Source organism: Schistocerca nitens, chromosome 1 (assembly GCF_023898315.1).
Source record: "Schistocerca nitens isolate TAMUIC-IGC-003100 chromosome 1, iqSchNite1.1, whole genome shotgun sequence".
Taxonomy (NCBI): Eukaryota; Metazoa; Arthropoda; class Insecta; order Orthoptera; family Acrididae; genus Schistocerca; species Schistocerca nitens.
Window position 1 is genome coordinate 211,272,973 of NC_064614.1, and position 24,435 is coordinate 211,297,407.

The window sequence follows — 24,435 nt, forward strand, 5'->3', positions numbered from 1 at the left end:
GTTGTAAGTAGGCTGTTTAGGTTTTTATATTGGTAACGCCACGTAGCGCACTGTATGAAATTCACTGGCTGTGCTGTGTGCAGTCTGTGGCTGGGTGGCATTGTTGCAATATTCGCTATTGTAGTGTCGGGCTGTTGGCTGTTAACAGCGTGTAGCATTGCACAGTTGGAGGTGAGCCGCCAGTTGTGGTGGATGTGGGGAGACAGATGGCGGAATTTTGAGAGCGGACGATCTGGACGTGTGTCCATCAGAAAGAGGAAATTTGTAATATTTGATATCATGGACTGATATATATATATTATCACTTTTGAACACTATTAAGGTAAATACATTGTTTGTTCTCTATCAAAATCTTTCATTTGCTAACTATGCCTATCAGTAGTTAGAGCCTTCAGTAGTTTGAATCTTTTATTTAGCTGGCAGTAGTGGCGCTCGCTGTATTGCAGTAGTTCGAGTAACGAAGATTTTTGTGAGGTAAGTGATTCGTGAAAGGTATAGGTTATTGTTAGTCAGGGCCATTCTTTTGTAGGGATTAGTGAAAGTCTGATTGCGTTGCGCTAAAAATATTGTGTGTCAGTTTAGTGTTGATCAGAATGGGTAAAGAGCGAAATGTCTGAGTACGTTCAGTTCTACTGAGCTGTTTGAAAATCAAATAATGTAAGAGGTTTATCAGCACAGTAATTCATTAATTTTTCTAAGGGGACTTTACAAGGTCATCAGTCCCTAAGCTTACACACTACTTCACCTAAATTATCCTAAGGACAAACACACACACCCATGCCCGAGGGAGGACTCGAACCTCCGCCGGGACCAGCCGCACAGTCCAATACTGCAGCGCATCAGACCGCGCGGCTGTCGTTTAGAACGAATTGCTTTAGTCCTCCTAGGAGTTCCTGCGAGGTGTCATTTGTAGCCATAGGTGAGGGTCATAAATATTTGGGAGTATCCAGAGGCGCTGTTCTGTCACAGTTATCGTAGTCTGAAAGTGTGTAACACAGAAATGCATCTTCAATTTTCCACGCAGTATATACTTGCTGGAGAGAGTGTAGGACACTTTGTTAGCTCAGTAAGATATTACACGGCTCGAACTTCGCTGTTTCTGAGGTGACAGTGAGTACTCGTTACGAGTTCGAGCAAGGTCAATGCTGACGGATTACCTGTTGGCTTTTGCCTCTGGCTCTTTGCTTTGGCGATTTTTTTGATCTTTCACCAGCACAAGTGGCCGGCAATGTCAAGGTTTCACCCTCCATTGCTGGTAACGAACTGGGCAATGAAAGGTGGACGTCAGACAGTGCCAATCAGTCGTGCTGGCGTAACATAAGAATCACTGTTAAACAGAAGTCAGCCAAGGGCACCGAGACGAAAGCTGACAGCCAGTATGTCAATAGGTAGCCACGAAAGCGTCAAATTAATGGTGGACAACAAATTACGTACCGTTAGGGGTGTGCTAGACGGGCGTCTCCCCGTCGTCTGTGTCAGCGTCGCTCTGGCTGTCGCTCAGACCGTCGGCGGCGCCTGTGAGCAGCGGCCGCTGCGCCTCCGCCTCCGCTTCCGCCCCCGCGCCGTAGTGCAGCAGCAGCGCCGGCTCGCTGTGGTTGCGGTCCGGCGGGAAGCCGCCCCCACCGCCGCCGCCGACTCCGTCTCCTCCGCCTTCGCCGCCGCAGCAGTTCTCGATACACGGGCACGACGAGCTGCTGTCCTTGCTGCTCTTGCACGGGCTCTGGTCCGCGATCACCTAGAAACGGACACGGTATCAAAAATTCCGAAACTACCCGGAGAAAATAAACACTGGCACATACAGACAGTAATCCTCGACGTACAGCCTAGCGAAAAACTTCTAGACGACCAGAGCTCAGCAGTTATCCACCCAATTCACAAAAAGGAAGCAAACGACATCACAGTAACTCCTTAGTCACTTTTTTTTTTTTTTTTTTTTTTTTTTTGCCAATATCCTCGAACGACACGTGACGAGATAGCTGGCAATGAGTTGGCAGATTATTAAGCAGAGTTCAGAGGATGGAGATCCTCCGCTGAACAAATGCAAAACCACAAGACCATCCTCCAATACAGCAAGAAACGAGCCAGGCGATGGGCAAGCTACCTTTGTAGACTTCCAAAAGGCGTACGACTCACTGGATAGAATCACTGTCATGGGATAGTAAGAGAAATAGTGTAAGATGGCAGAATAAATGGTCAGTTTCGCACCTTATATAAGAACTTTATAATCGCAATGAGAAGGTGAATATGACACCTAACTTAATTCGGCAGTTGAGCAAATTTGCCTATCAGTATGTAATGCAAAAAGGGATGACACTTAATCGATGGTATTTACCCACCAATCCTGTATAATGCATGTCTATGAGCAGAAGGTGGAACAAGCAGCAAGAGGAAACGTTTTGGCTTGGGAGCAAGGGTGGGCAGAGGCGAATGCTGCGCTACAGAGGGCACCACGGAAACGACTTAAGGGTCGTCCCAGGCGACAGTCAACGACCAACTGACGAGGTGACTCAGACGGGAGAGAGAGTAACGGGCCGGGCCACCAGGAGGAGGACAGGAAAAGCTTTAGAGAACTGCGTTTCTGAATTCCAAACAGATACGAACAAAACCAGTGACACATTTGATAACGTGAACTGCAAGTGGTACACAGGGATAAACACATGTACCTTTTTAGGCGTCTGGAGTGGACATAAAACGTCTGATTGGCGGAAGCACTTGCGAGGAGTAAAGTGCCGAGATTTCGACGCAGTTTAATGGTGGGACCGTTGCGATTGGTAGAGAGAGTTTCCACAAAATAAGAGGAACACTCCTATTGGTTGAAAAAAGCCATGATGTGGAGAACGAAATAACCCAGGTGGGGAGACAGTTCGGCTATGAGAAAGACAAGTTGGAAATTTTCAGAGACTCTTCTCTGAACTGGGGTATAGTGCAGAACAGGGGCCGGCCGAAGTGGCCGTGCGGTTAAAGGCGCTGCAGTCTGGAACCGCAAGACCGCTACGGTCGCAGGTTCGAATCCTGCCTCGGGCATGGATGTTTGTGATGTCCTTAGGTTAGTTAGGTTTAACTGGTTCTAAGTTCTAGGGGACTAATGACCTCAGTAGTTGAGTCCCATAGTGCTCAGAGCCATTTGAACCATTTTTTTTTGCAGAACAGGGTGCATAATGCTCTGTACGATGCAGACACTGCGCCACAGCAGCTGACATCCAGCTAGATCCAGCTAGAAATTAGCTGTAGCGTCGTTGAGCTCCAACTGTGGAGAAACGAACGAACCAGTTAGTTAATTGTTCTTGCGAGAACTCAGAGGGCATTATAATATGCATGCTACTCCAGCCATGCCCATAGTCTGAGACTAAGGATGAGTTCATGTTTTCTCGCATATCGAAAAACATAGGGAGAGTATCTGCTGGAAAATTGAGCAGAGGTTTAATTAGTTTTATAGGAATTCCAGAGGGCGAGAGCAACCAGGCAGATGACAGCACATTGCAGATAAGGTAAATACTGGGTGCATAGGCGTAAACTTATTGGTTCACCAGCTTGTGTCCTCTGCGACTCGAGCGACCTTGGGTAATCTTTTGCTCAACGTGTCACAAAACTAACCATCCTGCGTCATCCTAAAAATAGTGCGCCCAAGTTTTTGATGATTCCATCTTCCGGCCCATTGGAGAAGACGCACTCACAAGGGAACCTCCCCGTCGCACCCCCCTCAGATTTAGTTATAAGTTGGCACAGTAGAAAGGCCTTGAAAAACTGAACACAGATCAATCGAGAAAACAGGAAGAAGTTGTGTGGAACTATGAAAAAATAAGCAAAATATACAAACTGAGTAGTCAATGTGCAAGATAAGCAACATCAAGGACAACGTGAGCTCAGGAGCGCCGTGGTCCCGTGGTTAGCGTGAGCAGCTGCGGAACGAGAGGTCCTTGGTTCAAGTCTTCCCTCGAGTGAAAAGTTTAATTTTTTATTTTCAGACAATTATTATCTGTCCGTCCGATGCGAGGTAACTGCGCCGTAGTATGGGGACGCTACACCTAAACAAACATCGAAACTGTTGCATTCATTTGTTGCAGTTTATGTGACAAACTCTTATGTTTTCATCACTTTTTTGGGAGTGATTATCACATCCACAAGAAAAGCTAAATCGGGCAAGGTAGAAGAATCTTTTTACCCATTCGCCAAGTGTACAAGTTAGGTTGGTCGACAACATATTCCTGTCATGTGACGCACATGCCGTCACCAGTGTCGTATAGAATATATCAGACGTGTTTTCCTGTGGAGGAATCGGTTGACCCATGACCTTGCGATCAAATGTTTTCGGTTCCCATTGGAGAGGCACGTCCTTTCGTCTACTAATCGCACGGTTTTGCGGTGCGGTCGCAAAACACAGACACTAAATGTATTACAGTGAACAGAGACGTCAATGAACGAACGGACAGATCATAACTTTGCGAAAATAAAGAAAGTAAACTTTTCAGTCGAGGGAAGACTTGAACCAAGGACCTCTCGTTCCGCAGCTCCTCACGCTAACCACGGGACCCCGGCGCTCCTCAGTCCACATTCTCCTTGATGTTCCATATCTTGCGCATGGACTACTCAGTTTGTATAATTTGTTCATTTTTTTCATAGTTCCACACAACTTCTTTCTGTTTTCTCGATTGATCTGTGTTTAGTTTTTCAAGGCCTATCCACTGTGCAAACTTATAACTAAATCTGAGGGGGGTGCGATGGGGAGGTTCCCTTGTCAGTATACGGCATGTGAGGAGACCCCGGCCTGAAAATTCTGTGGTCTGAAGGGCCGGGCTGGTGGCAGACCAATGGCAGCTGCTCGCAAAACGCTAGCAGCTGTCTACTTCATTCACTACAACGCAAGTAGAGTACTGAAGAAAATTTAGTACGATTAGAAACATTTTAAAACAAGACGCTTTTAGCTTCCTGTCTATAAATGCGTAGTGACGTTTTTGTTTCCACGGATGGTCATTGCAAGATGGACCCTAGCTAACTTTTATTTTATTTCACTTGCCAAGTTTTATTTGCTTTTTCAGTATCGTCGCACTGCTGTCTGGTCCTGATCATGCAGAGTGGCCGAGTGTTCTGAGGCGTCATGTCACGGACTGTGCGGACCCTCCCACCGGAGGTTCGAGTCCTCCCTCGAGCATGGGTGTCTGTGTCGTTCTTAGCATAACTGATGACCTACGCGGTTTGGTCCCTTAGGAATTCACACATATCTGAACATTTGCCTGGTCCTGACTGTGTTTTCCATTACAATGGTTATAGATCCCCTGCCAAATTGTTAAAAAATTGTGTGAGTCAAATTGTGTGCGGGAATATGTGTAAAGGTGTTATAACCTGGGGTTCTGCCATTATTTACTGCAATTGCGTTTAAGAAGCGTTTCTACACATATGCATACGTACCCATACAGGGTGTTACAAAAAGGTACGGCCAAACTTTCAGGAAACATTCCTCACACACAAATAAAGAAAAGATGTTATGTGGACATGTCTCCGGAAACGCTTAATTCCCATGTTAGAGCTCATTTTAGTTTCTTTCACCTACGCTCAATGGAGCACGTTATCATGATTTCATACGAGATACTCTACCTGTGCTGCTAGAACATGTGCCTTTACAAGTACGACACAACATGTGGTTCATGCACGGTGGATCTCCTGCACATTTCAATCGAAGTGTTCGTACGCTTCTCAACAACAGATTCGGTGACCGATGCATTGGTAGAGGCGGACCAATTTCATAGCCTCCACGCTCTCCTGACCTCAACCCTCTTGGCTTTTATTTATGGGGGCATTTGAAAGCTCTTGTCTACGCAACACCGGCACCAAATGTAGAGACTCTTCGTGCTCGTATTGTGGACGGCTGCGATACATTACGCCATTCTCCAGGGCTGCATCAGCGCATCAGGGATTCCATGCGACGGAGGGTGGATGCATGTATCCTCGCTGACGGAGGACATTTTGAACATTTCCTGTAACAAATTGTTTGAAGTCACGCTGGTACGTTCTGTTGCTGTGTGCTTCCATTCCATGATTAATGTGATTTGAAGTAGTAAAATGAGCTCTAATATGGAAAGTAAGCGTTTCCGGACACATGTCCACATAACATATTTTCTTTCTTTGTGTTTGAGGAATGTTTCCTGAAAGTTTGGCCTTAACTTTTTGTAACAAAATGGTTCAAATGGCTCTGAGCACTATGGGACTCAACTGCTGAGGTCATTAGTCCCCTAGAACTTAGAACTAGTTAAACCTAACTAACCTAAGGACATCACAAACATCCATGCCCGACGCAGGATTCGAACCTGCGACCGTAGCGGTCTTGCGGTTCCAGACAACTTTTTGTAACACCCTGTATATGTGCACACTACTAGTTTATATGCCATTCCGAGTGTGCGTTTGGTGTCGACATTAATTACTATAAGTGTATTTTCTGCGGTATTTAATTTAAAATTAGTCCCTGTTGTTATAGTTTCTCAAGCTGGATGTATAAAATGGTAATAGCTATTTCATTTAATTTTATCAGCTTTTATCGATTTACAAATGTCTATTCAGAATCCTCAAAAGCTTTCTTTTGTCTAGGGCGAAGTTCTATTAAGTATGCTCCATGTGTCAGTCTGGAACTGTCCGTGCATATCGTACACTTGTCATTGTTTTATGAGAGTTTTAGTTGCCATGTATGGACAGTTCAATGCTCTGAAGAATTTGTAAAATAGCGTATTCTTATCAGGCAGTGTGCATGACAGGACTGTTGGTGGCTGAAGCTAGGTGCTTATTGTAAACTGGATGCATTAATGAACGTTTTATAAATTCTTTCAGTGCATTCAGAGCACATGATTCTAATTCTCATGTACTTACTTAAACACGATGGCAATAAACTTGTATAGATTCTATTGTTTTCTGTAAAAAGCAGCACTTACCTTGATTTTTTTTTGGGAGGGTGGGACAAGGGAGGGGTGGGGGTGGGGATAAATGGGTTTCAGAGGCAGTTGTCACTGCCAGCTCCTACCTCTCTACCCTTCCAATTAACTAGAGAAGGGATCCTAAACTGACATATGATAACAACACAGGTAAAAAAGAAGTACAGCAGCCAACAGGTGGCCCAAACAAGCTAAAAAAAGATAAATAAAAAACCGACTTCCACATTAGTTCTCCCATAGCCAGTGTCGAATCAGTGCTGTGTGCCTATACATCTGCAGTAAATCAGGGGCTTAGGTCGGTTGTAATGGAACAACATCATGTTGCCGGCCGCGGTGGTCTCGTGGTTCTAGGCGCGCAGTCCGGAACCGCGCGACTGCTACGGTCGCAGGTTCGAATCCTGCCTCGGGCATGGATGTGTGTGATGTCCTTAGGTTTGTTAGGTTTAAGTAGTTCTAAGTTCTAGGGGACTGATGACCACAGCTGTTAAGTCCCATAGTCCTCAGAGCCATTTGAACCATTTGAACATCATGTTGTTGAACACAAATCCAGGCTGCAATAGCTGTAACATTTTCAAGAAAGAAGTACTTTAGTTACATTAGCGACGAAAAAACATAGCAGTAGGTCAGTTAAACTATTGATAAAACCTTTGTTGGTAGCGGAGATGCCTAACAGCTCCACAAAGGCTTCGAAATTTCCACTTCTGGTGGACCTAGGAGAGCGAGCCAGATTTCAAAGAGAATGAAATCAGCATGTTTCCTATATAATGTTTAGTTATGAATTTTACTAAAATCAGTGTCCCAGAATATAAATAACGACGAGACCAATTAATTTCTATGTAAATGAATCAGATCATGGAGATTTCGAATGGTTCGAATGGCTCTGAGCACTATGGGACTTAATATCTGAAGTCATCAGTCCCCTAGACTTAGAACTACTTAAACCTAACTAATCTAAGGACATCACACACATCCATGCCCGAGGCAGGATTCGAACCTTCGACCGTAGCAGCAGCGCGGTTCCGGACTGAAGCGCCTAGAACCGCTTGGCCACAACGGCGGCTCATGAAGATTTAATGGTGTTGCTAAACGAAGGACGTTGGTCGCCAAATGCATGACAACTGTCGTAATGGGGAGACTGGGGCAGGTTGTCAGAAAAGTTGGGATGCACACTTCAATGAGTACAGACTGAATAACGAGTCTTAATTATATCAATAAATGAATACTGACAACTGTAAAAACACCAATAAAATCCCGGAAACTATGGCCAGCCGCGCGGGATTAGCCGAGCGGTCTAGGGCGGTGCAGTCATGGACTGTGCCGGTTCGAGTCCTCCCTCGGGCATGGGTGTGTGTGTTTGACCTTAGGATAATTTAGGTTAAGTAGTGTGTAAGCTTAGGGGCTGATGACCTTAGCAGTTAGGTCCCATAAGATTTCACACACATTTGAGCATTTTTTGAAACTATGGCCAGGAACTATTCATCCTACTCAGAATATTGTGGTTGGACTGTGGTTTGTGTTGAGACATCCAGGAAGCAGCAGCGACTAGGAAATGAAACTTGTGACAACCCACCAAACAACCCGCGAGACATCTTGCCGCAGTCTCTCCTACTCGATGTGGGCTTGGCTGCAGCTCTACTTTGCGAATTTTGTCGATCGTATGTGCCACAGTTTTCGATATATTTGCCAGCTACTACAAGGCACGATCATGAAATATAAATTATCCCCTTGGAAAAAAGTCTAACACTAAGAGTGAAACACGCTATCCGATACATTTTCCCCAACAGTGGAGATCTTCCATCATTATCCACAATGTTACGGGATATACAGTATATAGTAAGTTTGAGAGATTGCAGGGCACTCTCACTTCTAATTCGGAGTTATACCACTTCATGTTCTTAGGGAAGATGATATTCATTACTATTTGACTTCATACATCATGATGAAATGGTGGTCAGTAGTTAATGTTCTTGCTTGTGTGCTCTGGGGAAGGAATAACAGTAAGCTTTACGTGTGTTCAAAGGAATAGGGTGCCAATTTAAATGACTGCAGTAAAAGCACGGCGACGGTGGGTCAAGGGAAGCCCTTTTTTTCTGTGGATCCTGGGTGGGAACATTTCCGGATGGCCGAGTTCCATCGTCTTACTGTGCAGACACATTGGTTGGCGCTAGTCGAGAGGCAGCCGTGTCCAGGTTGACTGACTAGCGCCGACAAGTCGCTGCTGCAATGGCCAGCGCATTGTAGATGGGCAATAAAGCGGCCTTGGTAGTCAGGAAGCTGACAAAACAACTGTGAGCGTTCTGCGAATTGCCATGGGACAGGTCACTGGCGCCCAAACGTCCAGACTCTGTTTCAAAACATATTTGTGAAAGTATGAGGCTTTTAGCGAGTTTATGGCTGTTCTTCTTGTTATGGATGGCTGTGGTTCCATCCTGGTCATGTTATTAGCAAAAGACGTGTGAGAAAGAGACCGCGAAGCTGAAGTTTTTTTTCTTTTTCCCAGTTAAATTTAAAGTTTATGATTGGTCAAATCGGTGTATGCAGAGCAAGGGGCGCTCTTTGAGCTTAGAATGCTGTGCTCCAACTCGTGATTGGTTTGTGCTAAAGTGGGGGAAGTCTAAGATGTAAATAGGTTCAAAAATGGCTGTGAGCACTATGGGACTCAACTGCTGTGGTTATCAGTCCCCTATAACTTAGAACTACTTAAACCTAACTAACCTAAGGACATCACACACATCCATGCCCGAGGCAGGATTCGAACCTGCGACCGTAGCAGTCCCACGGTTCCGGACTGCGCGCCTAGAACCGCGAGACCACCGCGGCCGGCATGTAAATGGGCTTTTGCTACCGAGCTGAGGAGGAAAGCGGATAGAAAGAGAAGATCACTCTTGTACTGGTGCTTCGCTTGTAAAGAACTGCAGGTGTCTACCTAAACTGTGAGACTTGTGTCCTTTGCTAGTGTGCCACTTAGAGCCTGAACTGTCAGAGGTAATGCTTCTAGCATCACGTACACGAGTGATGTGTGGGTGTACTTATTTGTCTCGAGCCGGCCATCTAAACATTTGACATATTCCGTCGCATGGAGTAAAATTGGTTTCGCAGACCGGCAAACGGGTCCACCTGCACACTGGAATCCACCGGGGTTTCAGAGGCTCATTGGGAAGTACCTGCGTTCCGAATTAACCAAATGCGAGACGGCGTACTTGCGTTTTTCGGGCGCGTGTCATTAATAACAGATTGTGTTCGTCCAAGACTTCAGTCGTCGAACGCATCGTGGTGTGCCGTCCTGACCAGCAGGAGGGTAAAGTATTTGCTGCTACAGTGTAGAGCTCCAATATATGTTTTTCAGCATCTTTTCTTTCGATCCATGTTTTTGTTTTCTTTTTTGGAGTAGTATAGATGCTTGATGGTGGCGTAGTGTTTGTGCCATAACCCGGATTCACGTGTATGAAAGCGATAAAGCGATTAGTGTTCCAGTTAGCGTCGTGTGTCGATCATCAGCTGATCACTTTGTCCACCACAGACCACATGTTAGTGAAAGCGTTTGTCAATTAAAAATATTTGTGTGACATTTCTTTTGTCATTTTTGTTGTCTTGTGATGTCAAGGATGAATAAATCTATTGTCATTTATATTTCAACTTCTCCCTGTGTTCTGATTAACAATACCTTGCCATTTTTATTAAAGTCCAGATTCTAAAAGAGAGTAGCAAGCCTGCAAGTTGTTATGGCCCTAAGACATATCAGAAAGTATCTGTCGATTTCGTCCTGTTATGAACAACGCGTCGAGTTCTGTTTGGTAGAAAGTCCTGAATTCAGTCATAAATCTGGTCCGATGTCCGGTGAGCTCGTGTTTTGCTCGCTATAGGAAATTTCGAAATTGTATCGAACGCACCCCGCATGTCAGGGAACACGGCACGAACTTTGATGCCTAAGTGAACGACCCACCTCTAGGAGCGGGTGGCCGTCCACGTTGGCGGCCTGCGACGGCAGCTGAGGGTACTCGGTGCAGACGCCGAAGCGCAGCCTCTTCGGCGACTCGAGGCTGGAGCACCTCGCCAGACGGCTCTTGAGTGACGAGCGCGGCCCCAGACAGCCGTTGGCCGCCTGCTGCTGCTGCTGCTGCTGGTTAGCTTTGCCGGCTGCCCGCCTGGCTGCGCGCTGCTCGGTACGCGCACTGCGCATGCGCGGCTCCTCTCCCAGCAGCCAGTACGTCAGCTGCTCGCCCTTGCCCTTCATACAGACCAGGCCGCGCTCCGCCAACTGGTAACCCCCCAGCTGTTCAAGCAGCCGCTTGCAGGCTGCGCTGCAGTGGATCTTCAGTGCTGTAAGCAAGTCCAATTAAGGCTAACGTAAAATACCTAACAAGCATCTGTAGTAGCTAATTAGGATAATTACAATTTCGCTATGGGACGAAGTGGTCATCAAAATGTAAAGCTGATCTGCCAACTGTGTATATGGAGCACTTTCAAACGCATGAAATTTGAATGTCGTTGATTGTCAGCTGAAGGAAGGGTGTTAAAGTACTACAGTTACGTTTTATCTATTCGAAGCTTTGCATTTACATGATAGCATCCAAATTTAGGAAAGACTCACACACGTATTTAAACACCTAGAATGCCTTCACCTCTCCTAGATTTCCCATAACTAGAGTCCCAGTACCCCACAGGCTGCGCCATCCTTGAGAGCCATGAACTGCTGCTGTACATTATCAACATATCCAATCTACCCTTTACCTTCAAACTCTCCATGTCGTTTCTTAACATTATTCCCATCACCTTGCCCTCCCAGACCATGAACGTATCCCTCAAAGTCATCTATATGAAGGTTCCTACGCCCTCTTTCCTTACTCAGCTGGCAGTCCCTTATCCCACCTTCCCAAACAGACAAAATGGTTCAAAAGGCTCTGAATACTATGAGACTTAACATATGAGGTCATCAGTCCTGTAGACTTAGAACTACTTAAAACTAACTAACCTAAGGACATCATACACATCCATGCCTGAGGCAGCATTCAAACCTGCGACCGCAGCAGCATCGCGGTTCCGGACTGAAGCGCCTAGAACCGCCCGGCCACCCCGGCCGGCGGTGACCCAACAACTCAGTTACGACTGCAGTGGGCTGTGGATCACTGAGACTGGACCGAGGATAACTGGGAAAGTTTTAAGTTTCTGGTTATGTCAGACCTATGGTCGTTTTCGAATCCGCTGTCATCCAGGTGAATGTCTGCTCGAAACTGTGAGAGCAGTATCATGCTATAGGGGAAACTGACCTGGGTTACCACAGGATGTGTGGTAGTAATCGAAGGCATTATGAGAATTGTGCATTATGTGAACTTTATTACGCACCACGAGCATCCCTCCACGCTTGGATCTTCCCCGACGGTGACGACTTCTTCCACCGTCTATGCAATAAGGCCAAGATCGTGATAAAGTAGTGTGTTGGGCATGATAATGAACTCACGCTGATGACTTTGCCATCAGACTCGCTGGGACACTGTCGGGTGCCTGCTCCATGCCTTCGAACCACTGGCGCGTAATTTACATGAATTGCTTTACCTATGTATAGACATCTTGTACTACAACAAAAGGGAAGGGTATAAAGGACTTGTCTACTCCATGCTTCAGAAACACAGCTGTATTGTGCCCCTGTGGTGGACCAGCACTCTATTAAGCAGGTGGTTATAATGGTTTTGGTCAGTTTCATTAGCATGTATCGGTTCAGCTTCTATAGAGAATCTTCAAACAAGGATGTTTGCTTGAGTGTCTGCGATATGGAAGTAGTTATTCAAAGTGTAGAAGATTCTCTGCTGATGTGGTATCCAATCAGACGACTTAGAAGATGCCCCATCGAGGCAGACAGCCGTATATGTTAGGGTGGTGCTTTCTGAATCATGGGGCTATGTGGATAGAAATAAGAAAATATTCTACTGGTCAGCCCACGTGCGCAGCCCGTACACCATTATGTTACAGGACCGTTGATAGTCAGGCCATGAACTAGCTGCAAGAAGCTTTTTCCAAATATATTTAATCCACATAGTAATCGTACAGAAGAAAATAGAAAAGGTAAGATGGTATTACTTACAATAATTCACCACGCAATATTAAGCCTGTTCTAAATAAGGTCTGTTGTTGAAATACGTAATGTTAATTACAAGGATCACTCCAAAAGAAATTGACAGTATTTTTGTAAAAATACAGTTTTCATTCTGCATATGTGGAAGTTTTACAGTGTGTAGATACATCCTTCCCCCTTGTTTTAAAACTTAGTTCAACCCGTTCCCGTGAGTGGCGCCGTCACAGCAAGTCTTCAAGATGGCTGCTACACTTGACGTTTGTCAGAAGCATCGTGCTGTCATAGAATTCCTGTACTGTGAAAACGAGACAGTGGGGAACATCCACAAGAGGTTGAAAAAGGTGTATGGAGATGCTGCTGTCGATCGCAGTAAAGTTAGTCGGTGGGCTAGCAGGTTACGTGATGAAAGGGGGCACGGCAATATTGAGGATTGAAACTTCCTGGCAGATTAAAACTGTGTGCCGGTCCGAGACTCGAACTCGGGACCTTTGCCCTCCACGGGTAAAGGTCCCGAGTTCGAGTCTCGGTGCGGCACACAGTTATAATCTGCCAGGAAGTTTCATATCACCGCACACTCCACTGCAGAGTGAAAATCTCATTCTGGAATATTGAGGATTGTAGTCTCAGCGGCAGGCCTCGTACTGCACACACTCCAGACAATGTGCAGAGAGTTAACGAATTGGTGACTGCTGACAGACGAATCACAGTGAACGAATTGTTACGCTACGTTGGAATAGGGGAAGGAAGTGTTTGCAGAATACTGAAAGTGTTGGCGTTAAAAAAGGTTTGTGCCAGGTGGGTTCCCAGGATGTTGAGAGTGGCTCACAAAGAAACAAGGAAAACGGTATGCAGCGAACTTTTGGAACAGTACGAAAATGGTGGGGATGAATTTCTTGGGAAGAATTGTGACAGGTAATGAAACATGGCTCCATTATTTTTCACCGGAGACGAAGAGGCTCAGAGTTGGCAATACTCTCTTAGGATTTAAAGGTTGGCTACAGCGCGCATACACAAGCTCTGGAATCTAAGATATTGTTGCTGCGCTTCGCAGCGCACGGATTAACGAGTGGCAGTTTTGAAGCCAGTGTAGGAGCCCGCCTGCTGTGGTGCGCACTTGTGTTGGGCGAGGGGCCGTCGCCGAGCTGCCGTACTGCCGTGTCCGCCAGCAGCGACACAGGATTTGGTATTTAGTTGATATTTCTTATAATTTGCAGCTCGCTTATTAATTTAAAGAAAAGGGTTTGTGTATGTGCGTAGCAACATACGGTAATTTTGATAATGATAGGAGTTGAATTCTTAAGGGGAATCCATTGTTAGATTAAGTATTGATTTTTGTCATTGATTCCTTTTGTAATTGTCAGGGAATTGTTTCACTATGTATTCAATTGAGAAGTATGTCAGTCTGTCTCAAGAGTTTGATTAATTTGTATTATTGCTTTAATGCCACTGGAGGCAGATTTACATACGAATCGATTGTTCAAAGAGTTTCTAGCGTTTTGTTAATTGAATGAGAAAGAATCGCTTTCAGGATATAGTTTATTACTTGTTTGGATTATCATTTATCGAGTTTAGTTTTGACCAAACCCTTTCTCTTGAATTATATGTAGTTGTAGTAGGCAGCAGCAGCCGCAGCAACAGCAGGAGCCACCATACAGAACATGCATTGCACTCAGCATGAATAATAGGTTTTTTTATGTTTTTGTTAAATAATGGAATGCAGCAGATCAAGCAGTGGCAGCAGATGGACCAAGTAAGTTATTTGTTGCGCACAGGACCAATAAAAAAAGAGAGTTTAGGCGATCTCTGTAATAGTAAAGTTAACAAGAGTACAAGCACTAGACTTTCAGTAGAAAACACGAGATAAGAAGATAGAGCTCGCAACCTTCACCTATCACATGCCTGCGAGGATACGTTTTTTTTTTGGATGAGTCGTAGTTAGATATGCTTCGTCTTTCTACTGCCAACTGCAAGCTTACACAACAGTAATCATTAGTGGAGGCACAGCATTTTGATCGCTTGCCCACTGCTTTGTATTAACAGAAAATTTTATTTCAGCAGTTTTCTCTTTGAATTTGTTGGTGCATCGTGTAATAGTTAATTGAACAGTGGAATTTTTAGGATAGCGGTGTATTTTAGTGACATGTTTTCGTTCGTATGGCGACAATGAGTACGCGAGCGCAAAAGAAAACGGAAAATAGTGCAGCTGCTACTGCAAACGCGAATGTAGATACGGTTGCGAACATGAATGTAGGAGCGGTTTCAAACGCAGTTTCCGAAAATTCGGAACAGAGAGTAGAATTTTTTTTTGTTGAGATTATTGAGATCCGGGAATTTTCGAGCAATACTGCGGAGAATCGGAATGTAGGCGATCATTTGCCAACAATGCGTGATGAACAACTGTGTGCTACACGCAATTTAGGACATGACAATACAGTGACGCAAACAGAACGCATTATGAGAAATTCCAGCGTTGCTTCCGTCTCAAAAGTGCAGAGTAATTTTGTTTTCCCCACTTTCGGTGGAAATTCAGGTCTTGTTGCCACTCCGATAGAGCAGAGTAATTTTGCCTTTGATTCTGTTAGTGGAAATGCAGGTACTGCTTCTGCTTTAACAGAGAAGAGTAACGTTGTACTCCCTGCCCCCAGTAATGATGTTTTACAATTATTACTGAGTAAACTCACTGAATTTAATGACAGACAGGAGAGTAAACTCACTGAATTTAAGAGCAAACTCACTGAATTTAATGACAGACAGGAGAGTAAACTCACTGAATTTAATGACAGACAGGAGAGTAAACTCACTGAATTTAAGAGTAAACTCACTGAATTTAATGACAATAATGCAAAGAATTTCAAATCGCTTCAGAACGAAATTAACGAGAATCTCACATTGTTTCAGGTTGAAGTGAATGACAATTTAAATAGTAAATTTGAAAAACTGACCAGTCAGTTGAAAAGTTAGCTACGTGATTCAAATCAGATATTAAATAATCTTGTATCCCGAATTGATCACGTACAAAATGTTGATATTGTTGAAGTGAAACGACAGACGTCACAACAAGAACTGCAAGTAGAGGAATTAGCGAAAAATGTTGAGTCATTGCAATTACAGGCCACCAATGAAGTTTCACAGATAGAAACTTAATTAACGACAGTAGCTAAACAGGTAGATGAATTATCCATGGAAGTGACGGAACTGAGTAGCGGGTTAGATACGAGGTCAGATGACACTCAGCCGGTACCGATCGCGGATACCGAAGAATTTCAGTCTCTGCAACGTTTTAAACAAGGGCAGATGACAATTAATCAGCAAAACAAACGTGACGTAAAAAATATACAGGAACAGCTTGCCAGCATCGAAGAAAAGATCGATCGCAGCAATGACACGGGTAGATCCGATAATTACCAAATTGGTAACGACAGTGAGCGCGTTAATTATGGAAATGCTGACCACTTTTCTCGTGGATATGACACGTTTGCGGGACGTAATGAAGAAAACGTGAGTCATGCTGTAAAAGAAAACTCATCCGCTAAGAAAAATGACGAGTTTGGCTATAAGAATTTTCTCACAGTTAGGAAATTTAAAATTTTCCAGAATGCTAGTCACGGAATCCACCCTCGAGAGTGATTACAACAATTTGACTATTCTTTACCACCAACATGGCCAATTGGCCACAAACTGGATTTCATTAGCAGTTATCTTGAAGGAGAGCCTGCAACAAGAATGCGCTCAATAGTACGTGAATGTCACACATATGGTGATTTTTATCACGCATTCTTATCTGCTTACTGGTCGGAGACTACACAAGATCGTGTAAAACATTACATCATTATGATGCAAAGTTATGAGCAGTCGAAATTTTCAACTCCAGTGCAATATTTAGAAAACATGATGCGCATGAACAGATATTTAACGAATCCATACAGTCTGTCGGAATTAATTCGTATCTGTTTGACAAAACTGCCGATCAGATTACGCCATATAATTTTGGCAGGTAGGTGCAAAGATGACTTGGAGGCATTCCAAGCTCTTTTGCAAGAATTAGAATTTGACAACTATGAAAACACACAAAGAGATAAAAATAATCAGTATTGGGAAAATAATAATCCGCGGCGTGGCCGTAAACACGTATGGAATTCGGACGAACCTCACGCGTACAGGGCGGAAGAAGATACGCGCGATATGCGGCATCAACCGTTAACACAGATCATAGACGCCAGAGAAATGATTTTTATGATCATAGGAACTCTCAGTACAGTAATAGAGATCGCGGATCGCGAGAGCAAAGGCGTTATGGAAATGAAAATTATTTTAGAAGGAATGGTCGCGGTAGGGCCAACCGAAATTGCTGCCGCCACGCAAATTATAATTCGGAACGCGGTGCTCATGCAGAATACAGAGCATCGAGCCCACGTGATAATTATGGTCATAACAATTATGAGAACCAAAACAGTTATGATGAGGGGACAAATCAAAATTGGCAGGATCGCAGAAATTCCAGTTTAGAGCGTAGGGACAGTGTAGAAATCAGACCGCCCAACCCAAGCAATAATTCGCGGCAATACGAGCTGGCACAACAATGACTAGCAACAAGGACTACAAACGAACCGTTTGTAGCGGCGGAAAGCCGAGACACAAATTATGTTAACTTTGATGGACTGGAGGACATTAGAGACACATTATTACAAGAAAATGATAACAGCGAAATTATGTATGCTCATCCAATTACAAAAATCTCGCTAGGAAATATTCTACCTTCAGCTGTACTTGATTCTGCAGCCCTGTGAATGTAATTAGCGAGACAATGTTTAAGAAGTGTGAACAGGCATCTGTTTGTCCAACCTTGCCATTATTAAAGACCAAATTAAAGGAAGTCATTCAAGGAAAGAGTGTAGATGTACGCAATCAGACTTCTTTAGTTTTCAGGTGTCAAGGACACGAGTTTTCTGCAGATTTCTTAGTAGTCCCTCTTTTATCAACAGAAATGATTTTGGGTGTGAAATTCCTACGTGAATATAAAGCAATGTTAAACTTTTGTAATGCTGAAGTCATGTTACGAGTAAATCAAATGCTAGTCACGCTTAAATTTCAAGGATGGCTAACAAAGGAGGATGAGTAAGTGAATTATCTGCGTTTTCTCTTTCCGCTTGAGTCACAACAATCACTGAATTTGTCTAATAGGTCCACAGATAACATCATTACGTTTTACTGTGAAACAGAACAACCCATTAGTACAGAACAATTAATTAAAAGGAAAGTTTACCGAGACGAAGTAGATCCTAATGCAGGCACTGATGAGTTATTTGAAATATTACAAACAAATTGTGAAGTTTTTTCCCTCAAGACAGGAACAATACGTAACTTTCTTTATGAATTCAAGGTCAAGAAACATAATAAATTTTTTGTACCACCATACGTCATCCCATTGAAATACAGAGACAAAGTCAAACTGGAAATACAATCCATTTTAGAGCAGGGAATCATCGAACCTGCTGTGAGTTCATATAACAGCCCATTACACGTGGTTAAGAAAAGGGATAATTCCATTAGACTGGTTCTTGGTTCCAGGCAACTTAACATAGTAATCCAACCTGAAAACAATAGACCACAGACTCTAGATGAACTATTGCAAAAACACCATGAAGTGGTAAGTATAGCATTACAGAACAGCAAGAAAGCTGCAGACAGAAGAAAGAAGCTGCATAATCCACGAGTCAACGTCAAGAATTTACAGGTAGGTCAAAAAGTGTTGCTTGGATCACATCGACTATCTCATAAGGGAAAATATTTGAGTAGGAAGTTTTTCTTGGTGTATGAAGGACCCTTCCGTACACGACGCATTACACACACAAACGCTGTGGAACTTGAGACAATACGAACACATAAATCGCGAGGTCTTCATCACTTATCACACATTAAAATTTTCAAGGAATAAGGCCCTAGGGGGTTTACTGATCTTTAGTAAATATATGTTTGGTAAGCATAGGTGCCCCAGCCGTTACAGTATATTCTTCCGATTTTAATTTTCAGTACTGTTTCATAATCTTCGCTAACCTGTTTATCTATTAATCTTCTACTATCAATCTATGCTGTATGAAAGACCAAGAATGAATGATTATGAATGATTTGTATTGTTTGAGAGAATGAGAACTTTGCAAAGGGACATTTCTGACGAGAGGATTATACCAGCTGTTGACATCTTGTGATTGTTCACTGAAAGAATGAAATTTTCGTGACTTATTTGAAGAAAAATGCAAGGAATAACTATGTACGTTTTTAGGGAAAAATAACATGAAATAACAGAAACTGTTGACATTATCTTCCGGTAAAATATAGTGTATAAGTTGCTCTGAATTGAGAAGGTATGTTTGATGGGCAATAGTATAATTAGGAAACCTTCGGACTGACACTTGTTCTGATTTATGAGGTAATTTGAATAGTCATGATTTATGTGAATTCTTCATGTTTATTAGTTTGCCAGGTAAGGCGTATTAGGATTTATGGACCACTCATGAATAGTGTGACACAATGAGAAAGCACTTTGCAGACCTTTATAGAACAAGAGAAGGTAAGAAAGATACACTTATAAACGAAGAAACCCACAACGGTATTCTATGAAGGAAGATATAGCTTATACACATTTGCGAAAAATTTAAGTCACAGTAATGTTAAGGTAGAGTACACACTTACTTAAAATCTAAGTCACAGTAAGTTAAGACATAGCTATGAGTCACAAAAGGAGTTCTGATACAAATACACAGCAAAGTGTTGAATTATGTGATGAATGAGTGTCAAGAATATTTTTTGCTCTGTGAAATTGTGGAATGGTAAGAATAATAGTGTTGTTTCTCTTCTTACTGTTGTTAAGGTTGACTTTATTGCATTTCTTACAGGAAACATGATCGCAACGGAAGTTTTCTCCATTGCAGAATCGAAAGCACTTATCGTGACGTAATTTTGTGTAGTAGACGATATTTTCAGATCGGAGCGTAGCACGCTTACCGTTAAGGGTCGCGAGAAGAAAGACGTTACAGGAACAGTCGGCCGTGACAAAAACACCGAGCTATGACCTAGATAATTATGTCGTGCATTAAACGATTTCTTTTCTCTTTCCAGAGCGAAATGACTCTTACGCCAAGAGGCGAGAGTATCTGCCATGTTTTATGAATGTGTAAATAGTAGTGTAACATAAGTCAATTTAATATTTATCTTGTGTTTTTCTATTTCATGATTGTAATTTAGTGATGCAGTGCAGATTCCAGCACGAGGTTAATTGGAAGGTGATGATTTTTCTCTTGTCATGTCATAAATTTATTTCTTGTCACCTTGATGAAAAAACCATTTCTTTCAGTTTCTACTGGACAGATGGATGGGTTTTGTGTGCTGTATTTTTCTAAATAATTTTTTATTATGTACTTTGTAGGTTGTTTCTTATTCTTGTTCTTTGTGACCGTCCAAGGTATGGCCACACAGATTCATACAAAGACTAGGGAGGCCTCCAAACAGAGACAATGAGGACTCTGTATAAAAACGATTGAGACGCTATACCACAGATATTGACGTTTGACATCAGAAATATTGACAGTCATTACAGACTAATAATTATAAATTTGGTATAACTTAGTAATTAGAGTGTAAAAATTCTGACGCAAAGTCACGTAATTATTCACTAAATTTTGTACATATTCATGAATTGATTTGGTAAGCCATTGGCTAGACTTTTTCTAAATGATTTTGTAACTTTTATTATTATAGCATCACTATGGAATTACTTTTCTATTTGTAGGATTATTTAAATATTTTATAACCAAAATGTACTTAACAATTATTGTAACAAATATTGTAACATTCATTTTCGGCATCACTAGTAATGTAAAAATAGTAGGTAATTAGAGTTCGACGGCACAGGATTTATGCCTTGAAATTAAAATATTTTTTTGTGTGGTGCCACATTTGTAATGATTCGCGGTCACAATCAAAACTTTGCCACTGTTATTGGCCAAACTAATCGTAAGGAAATTAACTTGCCACCATGTGGTCAGCCTCATATTATGACTGAACTGAAAAATACATGCCACAAATCGGTGATTGCTGTGGTGAGAAATTTAAAAGAAAATTGACTTTGCCACCGTGTGGTGAGCCTCACATTATTCGTGGCTTGAGATATATGCCACAAATCTGTAATTGCTGCGGCAATAGAGTTAAAGAAAACATTTAAATGAGCTCAGAGCTCACATGTCTGTTTATATGATATAATATTATTCCTTGCTTCATTTCTGTAATTAGGTTAGAGATATCGTATTTTAAAGGGAGAATCTATTTTCTATAAAATACGACGTTTTCAGTATACAGAAATACTCTACCGAGATTTGTACTACATAAGCTCGAGGAGGTACTTATGCAATAACGCAGTGACGTGTGGTTGTCAGTGGACACAAGGTCCCTGAGTCTGCTAACAATGTCAAACTGTGTCATTCTGGGAGAATGGACGTTACGTATGGTTGTCAGTGGACACTAGGTCCCTGAGTCTGCCTACGTTGTCGAAGTGTCTCACCAGAGTAAAATTTGACTTCAGGTGTGGTTGTCAGTGGATATGAAGTCCCTGAGTCTGCTGCACTTAAAACATGTAGACCTGGTTTCTTTTGACCAGAGGGAACTGCGAGTATAAGAACATACAGTATCATGTAGTCAGACCACTACTGATTAATGTCATGGAAACGTAAGTGACCAAATGCAGAGAATCAAATATTTTTTTTACTGGTTATTAGGTTATATTAGCTTATTGAAGACTATTGGATGCTTAAGTAGTTACAGTTACACATCTGTTAAAACTTATATGATCTTTTTTATCTACTTATGTAAGAAACTTGTTATATTTCCTTTGATGTTTTCTTATTACATACATACTAGGCTAGCAACATTTTCATATTACTTTTGTAAAAGGAGCCATGTTTTCTCCTTTCCAATCAATTAGGCAAGCAACATCTCTGCCATTTTCGTCGTTTTGTACAAAAAAATAATTACTTAGATGCTAAGCAAGAAATACTTTTAGTCACTGGATATAAATTGTAACATTTTTCTCTTCGCCTAATTTTTTCGTCGTTTTGTAAAAAAAAATTACTGTTTGTTCCTTGACAATATGTTAGGCAAGAATCACCCCGCAAAATTTTCAAAAATGCGGTTGGGGGTTATGAGAGTTGGCAATACTCTCTTAGGATTTAAAGGTTGGCTACAGCGCGCATACACAAGCTCTGGAATCTAAGATATTGTTGTCGCGCTTCGCAGCGCACGGATTAACGAGTGGCAGTTTTGAAGCCAGTGCAGGAGCCCGCCTACTGTGGTGCGCACGTGTGTTGGGCAAGGGGTCATCGCCGAGCTGCCGTAATGCCGTGTCCGCCAGCAGCGACACAGGATTTGGTATTGAATTGATATTTCTTATAATTTGTAGCGCGCTTATTAATTTAAAGAAATGGGTTTGTGTATGTGCGTAGCAGCAGACGGTAATTTTGATAATGATAGGAGTTGAATTCTTAAGGGGAAACCATTGTTAGATTAAGTATTAATTTTTGTCATTAATTTCTTTTGTAATAGTCAGGGAATTGTTTCACTATGTATTCAATTGAGAAGTATGTCAGTCTGTCTCAAGAGTTTGCTTAATTTGTAATATTGCTTTAATGCCACTGGAGGCAGATTTACATACAAAGCGATTGTTCAAAGAGTTTCTAGCGTTTTGTTAATTGAATGAGAAAGAATCGCTTTCAGAATATAGTTTATTACTTGTTTGGATTATCATTAACGAGTTTAGATTTGACCAAACCCTTTCTCTTGAATTATATGTAGTTGTAGTAAGCAGCAGAAGCCGCAGCAACAGCAGGAACCGCAATACAGAACATGCATTGCACTCATCATGAATAATAGTTTTTTTATGTTTTTGTTAAATAATGGAATGCAGCAGATCAAGCAGTGGCAGCAGAAGGACCAAGTAAGTTATTTGTTGCGCACAGGACCAATAAAAAAAAGAGAGTTTAGGCGATCTCTGTAATAGTAAAGTTAACAAGAGTACAAGCACTAGACTTTCAGTAGAAAACACGAGATAAGAAGATAGAGCTCGCAACATTCAAGGCAATCAATGGAGTGGCATCATGCAAATTCACCCAAGAAAAAAAAAAATTAAAACCACACCTTCTGCAGGAAAAGTTATGGCTACGGTGTTTTTCGATTCCGAAGTATTCTTGCTTGTGGACATCATGCCAAGTGGAACCACCATAAAGTCTGATGCATATCTGTCGACACTGAAGAAACTTCAACCTCGACTGAGTCGTGTTCGACATCGGCAAAAGCAGGATGTTTTGCTGTTGCACGACAATGCACGGCCACATGTCAGGCAAAAAAACCATGGAAGCGATCACAAAACTCGGATGGACAACACTGAGACACCAGCCTTCCAGTCCTGACCTGGCTCCATGTGATTATCATCTCTTCGTGGAACAAAGTTTGAAGATGATGACTCCCTTGTGCACGCTGCCAAACAGTTGCTCCAACAGGTTGGTCCAGAATTTTACCTTGCGGGTATACAGGCGCTGGTTCCAAGATGGCGTAAGGCAGTTGAGAGGGATGGAAATTATGTAGAGAAATGAAAATATTGTTCCTAAAGGACGTATCTACACACTGTAAAGCTTTCAAACATGTAGAATAAAATATGGATTTAAAAAAGAAATAGTGTGCATTTCTTTTGGAGTGACCCTCGTATAAATCTTTGCGCTGCCAGTTTATAGCATCCAACAAGTAGGTAAACAATGCAGCTAGCGACATCCGTTGTAAATTTGAGGAACTGATGACGTATAAAATATATATAACATACAAAACAACAAGTGAATGGGGCTATGTGAAGCACACTTCTTGGGGCTTTTTTGATCGGAACAAGCATTGTTTCCTCCTTATTATTTATGTAGACTAATTATACACAATGATCATTCATCTACCGTCACAAAATTTGTTTTTGGTAAGATTTTCGATGTCACCTGGAGACGTGCAGCTAATGTAGGAAATGCTGTGAAGAGATTTGAGTGCATGGGAATTTTCCACTTGAATCACAACAAAATGCCATCACACTTATTCCTTCCTTCATTGACATTCCTGAATGATGTGTCCCGCTCTGTTACCACAAAATCAGAAGTAAATGCAGGCCCTGCTACTCCTTCTAATCCTAACAGTAAGGAAAGATAAGAATTGAGCTTGTCATCTGACTTCACCAGTTCATCTCAGTCTTACAAAAAATCTTCATCGTCACTTAGGATGAAAACATACCTTGTGGTTTCCACAGCATCGAATGTTATTACACTAGACTTCTGAAGAAAGAGGAATGGACAAGATGTGATAAGTGCAAGGTGTGGTTTCAAGAAATTTGTATAGGAGTTGCTGGTTGAAAACAATTTTGCTTCGGGAAAT

The 24,435-nt window shown here is 42.4% G+C and overlaps 1 protein-coding gene across 1 annotated transcript in view; it reads right to left on the reverse strand.

The window, feature by feature from the left end:
* LOC126235131 (guanylate cyclase 32E) overlaps window positions 1–24,435 on the reverse strand; it is a 954,039-nt gene that overhangs the window by 11,787 nt on the left and 917,817 nt on the right. Inside the window, exons 23-24 of the mRNA XM_049943867.1 lie at window positions 10,861–11,237; window positions 1,435–1,735 (exon numbers count right to left, since the gene is read on the reverse strand). Of these exons, the coding sequence (XP_049799824.1) occupies window positions 1,448–1,735; window positions 10,861–11,237 (665 nt within the window). The 3' untranslated portion in view covers window positions 1,435–1,447. The remainder of the gene's footprint in view (window positions 1–1,434; window positions 1,736–10,860; window positions 11,238–24,435) is intronic.